The sequence below is a fragment of the Sturnira hondurensis genome, unplaced genomic scaffold (assembly GCF_014824575.4).
Source record: "Sturnira hondurensis isolate 20B ecotype Veracruz unplaced genomic scaffold, ASM1482457v3 Scaffold0013559, whole genome shotgun sequence".
In the NCBI taxonomy this organism is placed as follows: domain Eukaryota; kingdom Metazoa; phylum Chordata; class Mammalia; order Chiroptera; family Phyllostomidae; genus Sturnira; species Sturnira hondurensis.
The window spans coordinates 454,901-472,827 of record NW_028086190.1 but is presented as its reverse complement, the minus strand read 5'-3'; the positions used below and the strand labels follow the sequence as shown (position 1 = coordinate 472,827).

At 37.9% G+C, this 17,927-nt stretch overlaps 1 protein-coding gene across 1 annotated transcript in view; it reads left to right on the top strand.

Moving 5' to 3' along the window:
* The window catches only part of FOCAD (focadhesin), a 330,364-nt gene that overhangs the window by 213,758 nt on the left and 98,679 nt on the right, over window positions 1-17,927 (top strand). Inside the window, exons 19-20 of the mRNA XM_037061968.1 lie at window positions 7,432-7,570; window positions 12,171-12,356. Of these exons, the coding sequence (XP_036917863.1) occupies window positions 7,432-7,570; window positions 12,171-12,356 (325 nt within the window). The remainder of the gene's footprint in view (window positions 1-7,431; window positions 7,571-12,170; window positions 12,357-17,927) is intronic.

Below are 17,927 nucleotides of genomic sequence, written 5' to 3'. Positions count from 1 at the left end.
TATGTGTAACATTACCCAGAATCTGTCCTTGAGGCCAAAAGGCAAGAAGTTTCAGTGTGAACTTGTTGGGATCCTCAGGCATTAAAATGGGTTTGTTTCATCTTCTAGATTGATCTTATATGAAGATTAGATGTCAGTAAGAACCAGGCAAACTTCTGTATGTGGAATAGGAGCCACCACATGAGGCGCACTGAAGGATAGGCTCTTTAAAACCAATTTTGAGTAAGGCAGGGTTTCCCATGTTATCGAGGACTCCCAAGATAGATTGGCTGTCTTGTCATGCAGTTAGCACAAATAGGAAGCCTTAACAAAAAGGGTTTTATGACTCATAAAATTAAAAAACATGGGACTTCAGACTGTACTATTGTGACTAGCAATACCCCTAGATTCTTTAAAATAATTTTTAAATCCTTACCTGAGGACATTTTTTCACTGCTTCTTAGAGAAAGAAGAAAGGCGAGAGAGAACCATCAATGCAAGAGAGAAACATTGATTGGTTGCCTCCCATACATGGCCAGACTTGGGGTGTGGAGCCTGCAACCCTTCGGTTATGGGATGATGTTGCAACTGAGCCCCGCTGGCCAGGGCACAGTACCCCTAGATTCTGAAAGGAAGGAAGGGAGGGAGGGAGGGAGGGGAAGAGGAAAGGGGAGAGAAAAGGAGGAGGAAAAAAGGAAGGAAGGAAGAATAAAAGAAGGAAAGAAGGTAGGAAGGGGAGGAAAAGGAAGGAAGGAATGAAGGAAGGAGAGAAAGAAAGGGAGAAGACGGAAGGGGAGGGAAAGGAAGAAGAAAGGAAGGGAGGAAGGAAAGGAGCTACATGTAAATTTGATGTGCAAACTTCTATAATAGATTAGCTTTAGCATCTTATTTTTAATAAGCAATTAGTAATTTACATCACAATATAATAATTACTTGTATTTTTAGTGATTATTCTTATAATATTCCAGCTGGAATATATCTTTTATTGAACAACTTTCACATTCACTTGACTGTTTCATCTCTACCTCTTTTTTTTAAAAATATATTTTATTGATTATGCTATTACAGTTGTCCCACTTCCCCCCTTCACTCCCCTCTTCCCTGCAGACCTGCTCCCACACATTCCCCCCCTTTAGTTCATGTCCATGGGTTGTACATAGAAGTTCTTTGGCTTCTACATTTCCTATACTATTCTTATCCTCCCCCTGCCTATTTTCTACCTACCATCTATGGTACTTATCCTCTATACCTGTTCCCCCTCTTTCCCCCTCCTAATCCCCTGTTGATAACCCTCCAGGTGGTCACCATTTCTGTGGTTCTATTCCTGTTCTAGTTGTTTGCTTAGTTTGTTTTTGTTTTAGGTGTGTTTGTTAATAATTGAGTTTGCTGTCATTTTACTGTTCATATTTTTTATCTTCTTTTTCTTAGATAAATCCCTTTAACATTTCATATAATAAGGGTTTGGTGATGATGAACTCCTTTAACTTGACCTTATCTGAGAAGTACTTTATCTACCCTTCTGTTCTAAATGAAAGCTTTGCTGGATAGAGCAATCTTGGATGTAGGTCCTTGCCTTTCATGACTTGGAATACTTCTTTCCAGCCACTTCTTGCCTGTAAGGTCTCTTTTGAGAAATGAGCTGACAGTCTGATGGGAACTCATTTGGAGGTAACTGCCTCCTTTTGCTGCTTCTAGGATTCTCTACTCAATTTTAATCTTGGCTAATGTAATTATGATGTGCTTTGGTATGTTCTTCCTTGGGTCCAACTTCTTTGGGACTCTCTAAGCTTCCTGGACTTCCTGGAAGTCTATTTCCTTTGTCGTATTGGGGAAGCTCTTCATTATTTTTTTAAATAAGTTTTCCAATTTCTTGCTCTTTCTCTTCTCCTTCTGGTACCACTATAGTTCAGATGTTGGAATGTTTAAAGACAATGTTCTGGAGGTTCCTAAGCCTCTCCTCAATTTTTTTGAATTCTTGTTTCTTCATTCTTTCCTGTTTGGTTGTTTCTTTCTTCCTTCTGGTCCACACCATTGATTTGAGTCCCATTTGCCTTCCCATCACTATTGGTTCCCTATACATTTTCCTTTTTTTCACTTAGCATAGCCTTCATTTTTTTCATCTAATTTGCAATCAATTCTGTGAGCATCCTGATTACAAGTGTTTTGAACTGTGCATCTGATAGGTTGGCTATCTCTTTGTCTCTTATTTGTATTATTTCTGGAGTTTTTATCTGTTTTTTTTGTTTGGCCCATTTTTTTTTTTTGTCTTGATGCACTTGTTAAATAGTGAGGGGAGGAGCCTTAGGTGTTCATCAGGGCAGGGCAACGCACCCCCCTCCCCTCGTTGCTGGGTTGTGATGCTGTATGAGGGGGAGGAGTCCGAGAGGGAACAGTGGCATTTGCTCACCTCTCAAAGGCTAAGGAGAGAACCACGTCAACTTTCCCTCTCTGTTTTGTAGATGATGACAGTGATGTAAAACAGGCTCATTTTCCATAAAAGTTTATTTTTGATTGTTTTAGAAGTCCCTGCCAGGTAGGGACTTTTATAACACAAAAACTAAGGTCTTTTGCTGTCAGAGACTACTCACTCTGCCTTAAGGGCAATTTCATTTAAACACAAAACTGAAGGTTACCCATACAACTTTCCAGTGAAGCTATGTCCACCTTCTCTTTTTGTGGAGATGTGTGAAATCATCTTCTAAATGAGGACAGTATGAATTTGAAGTAAAAGATTTTTAAAAAGGTACAATGCATCCTTATCAACATGGCTACATTTGTGGATTATAATTCAGCTTTTTTTGTAAGCACTACTTTTCTTTACATTTACAGAAGAAAGATTTCTTGTTGACTGATATTAATTTAAAATTGTAGAGCTTGTTGAAAGCTAAGAGGCTGGTGGAGCAAAAGGTGTTAGAGGAGGGGCAGACATCAGAGAAAACATTGAGGGTTAAAGAAGACATTGCATCCAAGAGGAGTGTCCAAACTTACACGACGTCTCTGAGGCACGCTGAAAGAACAGTTGTCTTGGGCCACACATTAAAGACACAGTGACACATAATCACTAAAAATCTCATAGTGTAAGTAAATTTACAGTTTTGTGTTGGGCCACATTCATAGCCATCCTGGGATGGGTACAAGCCTCGGCCTGCAAGTTGGACACCCCTGAATTAAGGCAAGATGGAAAATATCAATGAATAATAGAGCTGAATGAAGATACCATTTGAGTTAAAGATAAAAATTCACTAACTCATCTTTCTTGTCATTTGTTTGTTTTTAGGAAGTTCTGTGAGATTAATGGTGATAGACACTTAACACTTGAATTGTTTTAATCGTTATTTCTTGGACATACACCAGGTGCCAGGCCATCTTCCGAGCTGAGAATGTTGAATGAATCCATGTGTTTTGTTGGTTTGCAAAAATGTTAATTACTTGAAACTTCCAAATCTATAGTTGGTCAAAAAATTTGGGGGGCTCATTGAGGAACTATTGATTCTAATGTTAAAAAATAGATATGAATGCTTTCTTCCTTCTGGTTTGCTTTTCTTTGTTCTGTTTTCAGATATTTATTCTTCTCCTCTGCCTTAGTTTGTTCCAAAAAAACCATCAATCTCCCCCAAAACAGCAAACCATACAAAAAAAATAGAGAATTGTTTTCCTGATAAAACAATCAGTAATGGATAAACATTTAGGTAGAAGATTGGTTCTTCTCTATGATTTGGGTTCATTAGAAAATATTTAGCTATTTGAAAATTAAACATTTTTATTATAGAGATCTGAAAATAAGTTGTCTTATTGATTTCTGGAGTTAATTTTAGATATGAATATAATATAAAATAGCTCATTATCCATGCCACCTTGGTATTAATGTGGTGTCACCTGTTAGGCTTTGATTTAAGTGAATGTCATGCATTCATCAGAAGCTGTTTCTCTTTTTTAGAGGAATTTATGCAAATACTTGATATGTTCTAAATAAAACCCTCTGCTTATGTGCAAACTCCTGGATTTTTATAGGTTACACACAAAGAAAGGTAATTGAAAGGTTATCTAGCTCAGAACCAATAGTAAGACATTTTGTTTTTCCAATATAAATTTTCCAGTATTCAGTGGGAAGCAGATTTTAAGAGTAATTTATCGTTTTATATTTGGTTCTCCATTAAAGTTTCTCCAGTAAAGCTTAGCTATAATTGGAAAGTCATAGTTGTGTGTGTATGTGTGTGTGTTTATATTGTAAATATATGTGCAGTTTTCCTGGGTGTTTTAGCAGCTATTGTAAAATAATCGCCCACATTATATAATGTTAACAGGCATTTTTTCATATGATATTTCTCGGTTTTCCTTAGTTATACTCACATTGATCGTATTCAGTTGTTGTACACAAGCCAAGGCAAAATGCTGGAGCTCGCACTGGAAAGCTGGAATAAATAGCTCTTTCAGAGATGAGCAGAAAAGGACAGAAACGTAATGGAACCAAGTTCTAACAATAAGTGCTAATTTGTTCAGGAGAATCAACTTACATTTGAAGAAACAAAATTGAAGGAGTCATTCTAGCATTATAAGTGGGCAGAGTATGAAGTTACAGTACATCTGTAGCTTCCTTGTTAAATATGTGCTACAGAATGTGTAGACATGGGCTCTTTACCATGCAGCAGATAAACTAATATAGGCATTCGGTTATATGAATATGAAATTAGAAAGCTTAACATGCATGAGTGGATCAATTTTTTTTAAATCCCCAACCTACTAGGTCTTTCTTTAGTGGCTCTCAGAAATATTGATGGCCTGGTTCCTGTGACTTTTTTAACTAACTTAGGTTGATGGAGTAGAAAGACTGGGTAGGCAAAAATCTGTGGGAAAATTATTGTTTTACTTTTCTAGTAAAGAATTCTGGAATTAGAGGCATTTGATCATTTGGTGTAGTTCCTACACCGGTTAAAGTCCCCCTGAAGGTGAAGGTGGTTTCCACTTCTGCTTCTTACTCTTCCTCCTGTGCCACTGACACCTCCCTCCCTTCCTCTCCTTTCTCCCATTTCCTCTTTGCCTCTTTCTAATAGCCTTCCTTCCTTCCTCCTCCTTTCCCTCTGTCCCTCCATGGCCTTCCTTCTATTTAAACAGATTAATTGAGACATGATTCACATTCCATCTTTTAATTCACCCACTTACAGCATATAATTCAGTGGTTTTCATTTATTCGAGGAATTGTGCAACTAATCACAGAGCAACCACAGTCTATTTTTAGAACACCTTATTATCAGTCAATTCCCATTACCCCTTTCCAAGCCCTAAGCAACCATTAATCTACTTTCTCTCTAAATTTGCCTGTCCTGAACCTTTACTATAATGAAATCATATAGTATGGGGTCTTTAGTGACTGGCTTTCTTCATAGCATAATGTTTTCAAAGTTTATTTCTGTGTAGCTTATCTGTACTTCATATCTTTTTTACGACTGAGTAATATTCCATGGTATAGATATGCCACATTTTGTTTGTTTTCATCAGTTCATGGGCATTTCAGTTGCCTCCATTTTTAAATAGCTATTATAAATAATGCATTAAGATTGATGAACATTCATGTGCAAGTTCTTGTATGGTCATATATTTTCACTTCTCTTGGTTACATACCTAGCAGTGGAATTTCTGAGGCATGTGATAACTGTGTTTAACGTTTTGAGAAACTGCCAAATTGGTTTCCAAAGGGGCTCCATTGTTTTACATTCACACCAGCAGTGTATGAGGATACTAATTTCTCCACATCCTCGCCATTCCTCTGAGTTTTCATATTAGCTTAAGTGTTTACCTCTGTCCTTCATCTCCTATCACTCCAACGTGATGTATAGCAGAGCTTCCCAGTGCTTTGATGGACTAGTGTGGTAACTGGTGCTCCTGATGTAGTCTCTAGCTGTAAGCATTGTCTCTTTCCCCAGTATGCTGTTCATATATTATTTTCAAAATTTGTACTGTGGATATGTAAAAAGTCAGGAAGTAAGGCAAATGGGCCCAGACCAATTCCTTTATTGGTAACTTTTTAGCCAACTAGGACTGGTTAGAATCTCTAAGATAATTCCTGATGACATCAACTCTGGCAACTTCCAAGTATGTATGCAGACCAGACTTGGAAAAGTCAACTTGTCAGAACTAAGACGTTTGCAAACATGCCAGGGGTTCTCTCATATGCATTAATATCAACAAATGCCCCATGTGAAGCATGGATTATTGTTATCTCTGTAATTATGGCTGGCTCAGTTTTCTGAGAATTAGGTACTCAATATTGAATCAGAATTAAACCTTGTCTTTGAAAGTGCTTGGATAGTCAGGTTGTTTTCACTCCTTAACTGTCGAAGAGAACACTGGTTATGGTTGAAAGGCTTCATTGGAGTTGAGATTATGATACTTATGAGAAGCATTTCCTCTTGTTTTTAAAATCCCCCTGCAAGAACCCTGACTTAGTGCAGCTCCTAAATGGAACAGTGCTTTGGGGACCTATGAAGAAGGCAGTCTGCAGGAATTGTTAATTATTTCTAAAAATAACTCCAGGAGACAGGCTAATGGTAATGACTGGGTTCTGGCACTTTATGGTTATAGCAACTCCTTTTATATATTTGGATTTCCTTCCCTAATGCTTAATTATCTCCATGAGGACATCATGATGGTGTGTCATTGAAAGTATTAAAAATGTAATTAATTGACAGTTATATCTTGTGTAAATTACAATAGTGATCATCTCTTTACATTTTTTATTTTTGGTTCAAACAATCCTAATCACAGAGCAACCACAAAATCTTCAAATTGCAACTCACACACAATAAAGTATAGCTACCAATTATAGATTTTAGTGTTTTTATATTCTAGAGCAACACACTGCCAAGTCAAAAATAAACTCAACTAAAGCACTCTGTCCTCTCCTGATCTCAACTATACATCTCACTGGAAGATTTTAATTTTGTCATGGAGATATGGCTGGAATCACAAATTTAAAAAAATATATTCAGACTAGGAAAATATTTAATTATAAACCATAGCAGTTCAGTATATTGAATGTGGCAGTGTTTGCATTTTACTGTCGGATGATGTTAAGATTTTATTAGTTTTCCATAATCGCCATTGCTTTTGTTGATTTATGGTGATTTTCTTACTATATATTATCAGTAGTTCTTTACATGGATCTGGGCTTGTATCTAATAAGATGATTAGAGGTTAAAATTTAGTTAATCAGAAAATGAATAGGTTTCAAAAAATTTTAATGGTCTTTTGACATTATAGAGCAATGTGTCTAACTCAGTTTTTAAATCTTGACATAAAAAGGACAGAGAAAAGATTTTACGTGGAGGTGGGGAGCTCTGGAGGGGTGGGCAAGGCTGGGAATATAAGACAGAAAACTGTACTTGGACAATAGTTAAATTTAAAAAATTAAAAAAATTGCGTAATGTTTTAGTGTTGTCTTCTCTGTCATTGCAGATAAGACCAGAAATCCATATTCCTGATGAGCTAGATGAAGATGAAGATGATGAGGGTGATGAAAAGGATGTGGATCTTTCAGTTCCTGGCTCTTGCTATCTCAGACTGTTGTCACTCACCTCACCTTTGGTTTTACCAGGTGATGCCTATTTATGTAGTGGCAGGGAAGCTAGTGGTGTTCAGTGACTTTTACCTGTTTGTGTTCTTTTGTGATGCGTATATGTTAATAGCTCACTTTCATCTCACATACGTATTTTCTATCTGAAATGCCAAGTGCATCCATCTGTTCTGTAGGGCTCCTTGAAGTAGTACAGTGTTCAAAATACTCTGAATATGTTAGACTTGAATAAAATTGAATTGGAAAACTAATTTAAACAACGATTTTTACTGAGAAGTTAAAATTTCTTTCAAGCTCTAATTTTTTTCTATAAGGCAAATTTGCAGTGGGACTTTAGGTCACTGATTCAAATAGTGGTTTATTATGATATAAGGTAAGTGAAAAGATCATTAGACTCTTCCAAGATTTGCTGGCTACTTTCATAATTATAAATGTAATGTTTCTTTGGAATTACTCCAAAGATGGTACCAGTATTGGAGAACTATAAATTAATGCCTTTAAAAAATAGATCAAATTGTATGGTCATTTAGTTTCCACATAAATTTTACAGAACCATGGCATTTAAAAAGTATTATAATTATATCTAATCATTCTAATTCAGTATTAGCCAGCATTTTGCTGAACATGCTGTCCTGTCCCAATTCTAGCTTGGATGTTCATGGATGTAAAAATTTAATTTCTGGAAGTTAAGTTCAATAAACCCAAGAAATATCATCTTTTCTTCACAATCATAATTTCACTATACTGTAATGTTGGAAGATGTTTTCCTTGGTTTTATCTCACATGGAAATTCCTGAGAGATCCAGCCATGTGCATATTGTTTATTTCTAGACAAAGCTCCTGTCCCAAATCCCCACCTCGTTTTATGAGAGAAAATTGAATGGCACAACGTAGACAACAGCTTCACCTTCTCTTTTTTCCTGATGTCCTGAACAGACAGTAAAGACTTGTTTCCTCTTCCTCTTTTCTGTTTTCCCTACTTCCTACCTCAGGGTTCTTCAGAGTCGAGGACCTCTCCTGTAGTTAATACTGAGTTGAAGGAAAGAGTCATCAGTTACCAAAGTCCTTCTTGTATCCTAAAAATAGCCTTAGAGTTAAACGTCCTCTTGAGGTTTTTAAATATTGATGTTTCCTTTTACATGGACCCCTCAGCCCCTGGGCTTAGGGTGTGAGAAGAAGGGGAGATACCTGTTGCCAGGGCATCTGCAGTTTCTGTCCTCCCAGTCTGTGCAGTGCTGTGCTGGCCTTGAGGCAGCTCCTCTGTGTAGTTTGTTCTTGATGGCTGTTAGTCCTTTCTCTAAGGAGGGGAGGATCTGAAGTCAACAATTGTATCTGTTTGAGAAAATTCAATAATTAGAGTTAGGTGGGTAGTGTAGATGCTGTCTGTGTCTAGCAAACCATGTCACCATGGACCCAGTTTTTCATTTTCCTGTGCCTCACTCTCCCTGGGATTGCTCAGAAGAGAACCAGGAAAGAGCACCAGGCTCAGGAATGTACACCCTAAAAGGTCCAGCGTGGACGACACACATTAGGCAGGAAACCAGAATGCACTGGATGTAAGTGACTCCTGGCCCTTTTCTCCTCTTACTTCCTTTCAAGTAAACAAAAATGCAGCTGCAGAGTAAATTGAGTAATTTGCATTATTTTAAATATAGGTGTTACTAGTATCAATTTCTTTTTTTAAATTTTGAAATAACTTCAGACTTGCAAGTCACAGAAATAGTTTAGAGAGTTTCTGAGCACCTGAGCTACTCCGGATTGATAACATCTCGCATACCCATAGTTTAATATTAAAACTAGGAATTTCACATTGGTACAACATTGTTAACTATAGACTTATTCAGATTTTTCTAGGTCTTTAAATATAGTTTATAAACTTTTGGAATCAGTACTTTTTTTTTTACTCAGGACATTTTGAATCCACCCCCATAACTGCCTGTATGACATGTTCTTTTTTATAACTGAGCCATATTCCATTGTAGGATGTACTCTTACATTGTAGGATTCACTCATCTGTTGAAAGACATTTAGGTTGTTTTAAAAATGTATAACTAATGTGCCCTACAAATTTTCAGCTTTTTTCAAATTCTGACCTGGTCTTCTGTAAGGAAAATAGTAGGGCAAGACTCAATGACAGTGGAGGAAAAAAATTCTTCATGCTAGCTTAGTGGCTGGGGAAGATGGTGTATTTATATCAGTTGCAGTCATGGTATCTTATCCTCATTTAAACTATTCTCAGGGGTGGAGTTGTCGTGAGAATCCTTAGTTCTCTGAAGAGCTTGACAAGGAGACAGATTTACATTCCTGGGTTAGTCTGTTGCAGATGTGGACTTATTTCTTGACATATATCAGCTTTTGCCAGAATAGGATTCCTTCTGAGGAAGCATGAAATTACCTTCTCTCATCAGAGCACCTATGTCCTCACTAACAGTGATTGTAGCTGCATCTCAAAAAGTCTATACTCATCCTCAGCTGGCTTGAAACAGTCATACGTGTGCATGTGAATGCAAGTATTGGGTATGTGGCTTGCAGTTGGATATTATTTGATCTCTTTCAGTTAGATATTGAGTAGGGTCTTAACAGGAAAGGCACATCAGATGAAGTAATTGATCTGAATGTAGTTGAATGAAGGGACACTTACGGTGTCAAGGTTAAAGGAACATCGCAAGCCATGGTGAATCCTCCCAGAGTGGTTAATGTCTCTTAGCTAGAAGAGGTAAGGGGAGGTAGCAGTTAGGAGAATGAGAGAGAGCATCTGTGTCAACAATAGGGGGGCCAGGGCCTTCCAGAGCAATGCAGGCTACCTGAAGCAAACCTGCAGGTGGGTGTCGGGGAATACAGGCCTGACCCCACTGTGTTTCCACTCTCTGGCCTCCTGCCAGTGTTTCCCTTTCCATGAGGACAGAGGGCAAGGGAGCCTGATGATGCGTTTGCTAAAGGATATTTATTCTTCCAGAGCACAGAGCACAGTTGAGAGGGCAGAAGATGGTCCCGGAGGGGTAGGTGGAAAGCATCCCACACAGTGTTCTCCTGGCATTGAATGGAGAAGCTTGGTTGCATCTACGGAGTTTCTATATGGGGTTAACAAGACTGGGCACCTAATAGATGCTCCAGTGAGAACTTACTACCTTTAATTGCACCATGGCCATTAAAGGAGACTTTTTTTATCTACTCAGAATGAAATTCCAGTTTTGTTAGGTATATCCTTGCCTTTTTGTTCCTGTAATCAGAGGCACATGCAGTAGTTTCCTTTCTTGTTTTCCATGATTTGTTTACTTTTAGTGTTTTTGTTTTTTGCATTGGGCAACCTCTAGTGGTTCTTAGGAAAATGACTCTTGAATATAAACCTATAATCTTATCAAGTATTTTGTTTGAGTATCTGTTGTCTTCTGATCTCACATTTCTGTGTTACCTGATAATAAGTAAAAATGTCAAGTAATAAGCCTTTTAGGATTAATCAGAGGCACCACAGCAAAGAAATTAATATACTTTTAAAAATAATTGTACTGATATTACTACAGAAAGATGAAAGGCTTCTCTGGAAACACCTAAATGTCAAGAAGCAGCCAGTCACGTGGAATTTTGGGACTAGTGTGTTCCATGTAGAAGGAATAGCAGGTGTCGTGGCCCTGAGTTAGCTATGAACTTTGTGTTACTGAGGAATGGAAAAGAGGCCGCGTGGAGATGCGCCTTTAACACCTCTAGTGAGTGAGGGGTGGGGGGGGCAGGTGGTTAGAGAAGGTAAGAGGGGGAGTCAGACTCGATTATAGAAAGTCTTGATCATTGTCAGAGGTTTTGATGTTATTCTATCTATAGTGAAAACCCTTTGGAAGATGGTAGGAAGGGGAATGACAAATTTCTGGGTTTGGGGTAGAAAAGATGGTTTGTAGGGGTGGTCATGAGGGGTAGANATGTAGAAGGAATAGCAGGTGTTGTGGCCCTGAGTTAGCTATGAACTTTGTGTTACTGAGGAATGGAAAAGAGGCCGCGTGGAGATGCGCCTTTAACACCTCTAGTGAGTGAGGGGGGGGGGGCAGGTGGTTAGAGAAGGTAAGAGGGGGAGTCAGACTCGATTATAGAAAGTCTTGATCATTGTCAGAGGTTTTGATGTTATTCTATCTATAGTGAAAAACCTTTGGAAGATGGTAGGAAGGGGAATGACAAATTTCTGGGTTTGGGGTAGAAAAGATGGTTTGTAGGGGTGGTCATGAGGGGTAGAAACAATAAACTTGTTCTTAAATTAGGATGAGGAAGAGAGGAGGTAATGACTGAGCAAGTAGCAGCGAAAATGGAGAGAATTTGTTGGATTTGGGATGTATTTTTGAAGGTTGATCCAGGCCTTGCTAATGGAGTATCTATAGGGAGTGAGGGAAAGAGAGAAGTTAAGGATGGCTAAGTTTTTAAGCTTGAGCAACTGGGTGCCATGGTCTGACTTGGGGCACTAAAAAAAGGATAAGGATCAAGAGTTCTCTTTTTACTTTGTGAAGTTTGGCCTGATAGAGGCTAAGTTGTTGTTGTTGATGTTGTGTGCACATGTGTGTGTGTGAGTGAGTTAAGAATGAATGTTTCTCTTCTAGCATACTGTAATACTCTACTTTTGATCTCCTTTTGTCTCTTTCAGCTTTGGAGGAATTTTTTACATCGCTCATGAAGCAAGAAATGGTGAATATGCCCCGTGGGGTCTATCACTTGGCTTTACGAGGAGGTGGCCGCTTAGACCAAGGAAAGACGGTAGCAGGAATCCCCAATTTTATGTTAAAAATGTATGGAACAAACAAGCAGCCAGGTTTGAAACCTGGCCTTGCAGGTGAGTATATTACCTAGTACTCAACTATACTTTTTTTTCTTTCTGTCTCAGATGTATCTAACTTTGAAATATATCTGGTTAGGAAATATTTAGTTGTGTATCATTTCATTTTTTATGTACTTTATTATTGTTCAATTACAGATGTCTGCATTTTTCCCCACCCTACAAGTTTTTAATATAATCTTTTAACTCACGTTTTTGAGTAGGGTGGAGTACTTCATGGCAGGGGTACTTCATTGCTTCCATTGCTAACATGTAGACACAGCAGGATAAATGGCAAAATAAATCCCATTGTAAAGGCATCAGGGACCTGTAGAAGCAAAGATGAATACAAGACAAAAAGACCAGAATAGGAGACCCTTTGAGGACTGTTCCTGTCCCCAAGGAAGGTATTCAGTGATTCTGGGTGTGGGCTAGGATTGGGGCTTGGCCAGGAAGAGGCCAATTAGAGGAGAGAGAAACCAGTGGACCTTGTAGTGGCTCCATGGGACTAGGGTGATGTGACAGTAAATTTTACATGTCAGTGTGACTGGGCTGAGAGATGCCCAGGTAGCTACTAAAACATTATTTTTGTATATGTCTGTGAGTGTGTGTTCAGAAGAGGTTAGCATTTGAATCTGTAGGTTGAGTAAAGAAGATCACTCTCACCAATGTGTTTGGGCATCGTCCAGTCTTTTGGGGGCCTGAATAGGACAGAAAAACAAAGTGTGAAACTACTCTCTTTGCATAAATGAGTATGTCTATCTTTTGCCCTGGGCATTGTCCCTACTGGTTCTCAGGCTTTTGGACTCAGACTGAATTATACTGCTGGCTTTCCTGTTTCTCCAGCTCACAGATATTTACCTCCTTTTCCTTCTGTTTCTCTGAAGACTTTGACTAATATAAGAGACAAATTGAAGATTTTCCTTATAAGATATTTACTGAATTTTGAGTTTGCCCTGAAAGTCAAAGAACTAGGCTGATGCTGCTTCAGAGAGGCAAAGTGAAATCTCCTTTAGTCTCGTGCTTAGGGCACAAAGACTGGCTAGAGAATGGGTCTGAAAACAAAGCACATCAGTAGTAAATTAATACTAAAGATATAGCTCTTTGCACCTGGGTGCATTTAATGATTTTGACCTGATTTGGACAGCTAGAGGCTAAAACTGAGGCTTGACCTTATTAAGAGGCTGATGCATGAGACAGAGAAACCAATAGAGATCTTGACATTTGTATGGTGCCTGAGTGACAACACAGGAGACTTGAAGAACCCCCAATACACAGCTTGTGTCCCCCTCCAGAGATTTGCCAAGATTTGGAACTTTAAGGGATGGGAGAGGTGAAGAGGTAAGCTGAAAACCTATGAGAACAGATCAGAATCTCTCATAACTATTCCACACTTAAGAGTCCAGTTAGACTGCCAATTGAAAATTTGGGGGAGGCATATCCTAGGAACAGGGTTGAACCAGACATTGACTGAGATTTACCAGAGCTATAAATAAGCCTAACCCAGTCCAATCCCTGATTTGATTGTGAAGATCGGTCCTTCACTCTATCTGCCTAACAGAGGAGAGGAGTTTAACACCATTTTCACTAAAATTTCTGCGGGTAATAGACCCACAGTAAAAGTGCTAAACATTAAAATGACTTTTTCAATAGCTTGATGAATAAGCAGACAAATAAAATCAGTAAGTTTGCAGAATATCTGAACAACACTGTGAACAAATGTTACTTAGTTGACATATATAGAACAGTGATAGAATTCCTATGCTTTTTAATGTACACGAGGGAACTTACCAAAATGATAATATGACAAACCATAAACTTCAACAAATTTCAAAATACTGAAGTTATTTAGAGCCTGTCCCCAGATAAACATGGAATGAAAAGTAAATGCTCAAAAGATAACAAGAATGTCTCCAGTAGCCTGGAAGTGGAACATTACGTGTATAAATAATCCAAGGATTAAACTAAAAATCAAAATGGAAATCAGAAAATACTTTTAACTGAAGGATAACAAGCCAATCACAACTGCTACAACTGTTAGAGGAAAACTTATACCTTCAGACAATGTATTCAAAAAGAAAAAAGGACAACAATCATGATTTAAGTTTCCATCCCAAGGCGCTTAGAAAAGAACAGCAAATAAAATTTAAACAAAGGGAAAAGAAAGGAATAATAAATGTAAGAATAAAATTTAGTGCAGTATAAAACATAAAATCATCATAGCCAAAAGTTGATTCTCTGAAAGTTTAACAAAATGGTAAACTAGTGTAAGTTCAGATAATAAAACACAGAAATGTAGAGACACGCATGCTTGTTATCACCACTGTTGTTCAGTGTTGTAATGGAGGACATAGCTAGTGTAATGAGCCAATAAAAGGTCATAAGTGTTAGCAAAGAAGAAATGAAATAGTCATTATTTGCAGATGGCATGATTGTGAACACAGAAAATTATCTACAGATTAATTGGGTTAATAAATGAATTCGGCAAGATTACTGCATACATACAAAGGTCACCATATAAAAATCAGTGATAATTTCAAAGATTTTTAAAAATTAAATAAGCACTACAAAATTGCCAAAAAAAATCAGTGAGATATTTTATGTACCATTCAAATAAAAATATGGTTTAAAATCTACACTATTTACAGTAGTATCAAAAAAAACCACCAAGTACCCAGAGGAAATTTATCAAAAGCATGCAAAACCTTTATGCTGGAAGCTATAGAACATTACAGAGAAAAATTAAATTCTAACAAATGGAATGCTATACAATGCGTATGGACTACAAGACTGTGCTGTAAAAATGTTAATTCTCTTCAGATTGATATTTAGATTCTACCCAATGCAAATCAGTATCCCAGTGAGATTTTTGGAAATTGGTAAGCTGATTTTAAAACGCATGAATAGCCAATGAAATCTTGAAGAGTAAAAACAAAGTAGGAGGATATACATTACCAGATGTCAAAACCTATTATAAAACTGCGATGATTGGCCATGTGGTCCTGCTGCAAGGACAGACAAATGGACCAATGGAAGAATATGGAATGTTGAGAAATAGACTCACATAAGTAAGGTTACCAGGTTTATTACAGAGGCAGCACTGCAGTACTGTGGAGAAACGGGCTGATCTTTACAACAAATGATTCTATAATGAAATGCTCCAGTTATGAAAATAATGACAAATTATATTAAAATCAAGAACATGTGTTAATCAGAATGTACCTTGAAGAGAGTAATAAAGCAAACCACAGAATGCAAGAAGAAACAATACATATATTTGATTAAAAGTCCTATTTAGAATATGTAACACATTCTTGCAAATCAGTAAAAAAGACAATTAGAAAACATGAAATAGAATTAAACACCCTTCAGAATAAGAGTATTCAAATGTCCAGTGAACATATGAGTAGATGATCTACTTAGTCAACTTGATGTAAATTAAAACCCCCATAAGATACTACCACATAAAGCATAGGAATTCTATCACTGTTCTTTGTGTCAACTAAGTAAAGTTTGTTCACAGTGTTGTTCGGATATTCTGCAAATTTATTGATTTTATTTGTCTGCTTATTCATCAAGCTATTGAAAAAGACACTTTAATGTTTAGCACTTTGACTGCAGGACTATTTCATCTTTTTTGAAAAAAATCTTTTTGAAAATAAAATGGTTTGCTCATTTTGTCATATATTTGAAGCTATTTTATTTTGTGTACACTGAAGAGATAGGCTAAAATGTGAAAAAGATGGGGGTTCCGGCCAAGATGGGGGTGTAGGTAGAAACCCTTCACTTCCTCTCACCACCAAAAGGAGGATAACAACCAATCTAAAATCAATAAACAATGAGAAGCACCAGAAAATTGAACTGCATGAAACTCGGACAACCAAGGAATTAAAGAAAAAACCAACCAAAACAACCAGACCAGTAAAGTAGACCCCGTGGGGCGAGTGACTCAGAAAAACAGCTGAGGGGTGGGGCTGACTTAAGGGGGAAACCGAGACTCAGAGTTGACTGTGGGCTACGGCTGGGGTTGCTGCAGTGGGAGGTACTGCCAGTCTGACACAGGAGTCTGTTGGAAAGTGCGCTAGAGATGAGCAGGCAAGCTGCACTGTTCCCTCTCTGGCCCTTCCCCACAGGCAGCACAGCGAAGAGGGTTGCCCTGCCTGAGTGAACACCTAAGGCCCTGCCCCTTACAACCTGTCAGCTGCACCAAGACAAAGAAATATGGCCCAAATGAAAGAACACAACAAAACTTCAGAACTAAATGATGAGGACACTGCCAACCTAACTGATGGAGAATTTAAAGGCCTGGTAATCAGAATGCTCACAGAACTGATTGAGCTTAGTCAAAAAATGAAAGAACAAATGACAAATACTCAAAATGAAATAAAGCAAAATATTCAGGGAACCAAGAGTGACAAGAAGGAAACCAGGATTCAAAGCAACAATATGGAACAAAAGGAAGAAATAAACATCCAACCGGATCAGAATGAAGAAACAATCCAAAAAATGAGAGGCTGCAGACTCTCTGGGACCATCCGAAATGCTCCAATATCTAAATTATAGAGGTACCAGAAGGAGAAGAACAGCAGCAAGAAATTAAAAACTTAATTTGAACAAATAATGAAAACTTCCCCAATCTGGCAAAGGAAATAGACTTCCAGGAATTCCAGGAAGCTCAGAGAGTCCCGAAGAAGTTGGACCCAACAAGGAACACACTAAGGCACATCATCATTTAGTTACCCAAGATTAAAGACAAAGAAAATCCTAAGAGCAGCAAGAGAAAAGGAGACAGTTACCTACAAAGGAGTTCCTATAAAGCTATGAGCTGATTTCTCAAAAGAAACATTACAGGCAAGAAGGAGCTGAAAAGAAGTATTTGGAGTCATAAAAGGCAAGGACCTACATCCAAGATTGCTCTATCCAGCAAAGCTTTCATTTAGAATGGAAGGGCAGATAAAGTGTTTCTCAGATAAGGTCAAGTTAAAGGAGTTCATCATCACTGATCCCTTACTATAGGAAACATTAAAGGGACTTAACTAAGAAAAAAGATGATGAAAAATGTGAACAATAAAATGACAACAAACTCACAACTATCAACAAAGGAACCTACAAGAAAAAACTAAGCAAACAGCCAGGACAGGAACGGAATCAGAGAAATGAACATCACACAGAGGGAGTTTAGTGGGGAGGGGGAAGGGAAGAGTAGAGGGGAAAAGGTACAGGGAAGTAGAGGCATAATTAGTAGGCATAAAATAGATGGAGAAAGATAAAAAATGGTATGGGAAACAGGACTCAAAAGGACTTGTATGTACAACCCATGGACATGATGAACTAAGGTGAGGGGCAATGCTGAAGGGTTGGGGGGGCAGGGTTGAGGGGGGATAAAGGAGAAATTGGGAAAACTGTAATAGCATAATCAATAAAAATACTTAACATGAAAAAAAGAAAAAAGATGGAAAATACAAAGTGTTGGTAAACATGTGGAGCAACCAGAACTGCTGCTGCAATATATGTTAGTACAGCCACTTTGGAAAACTGGTACTGATAAATTTATACTGTTACCCAGGTATGTCATTCGTAGGGATAAAA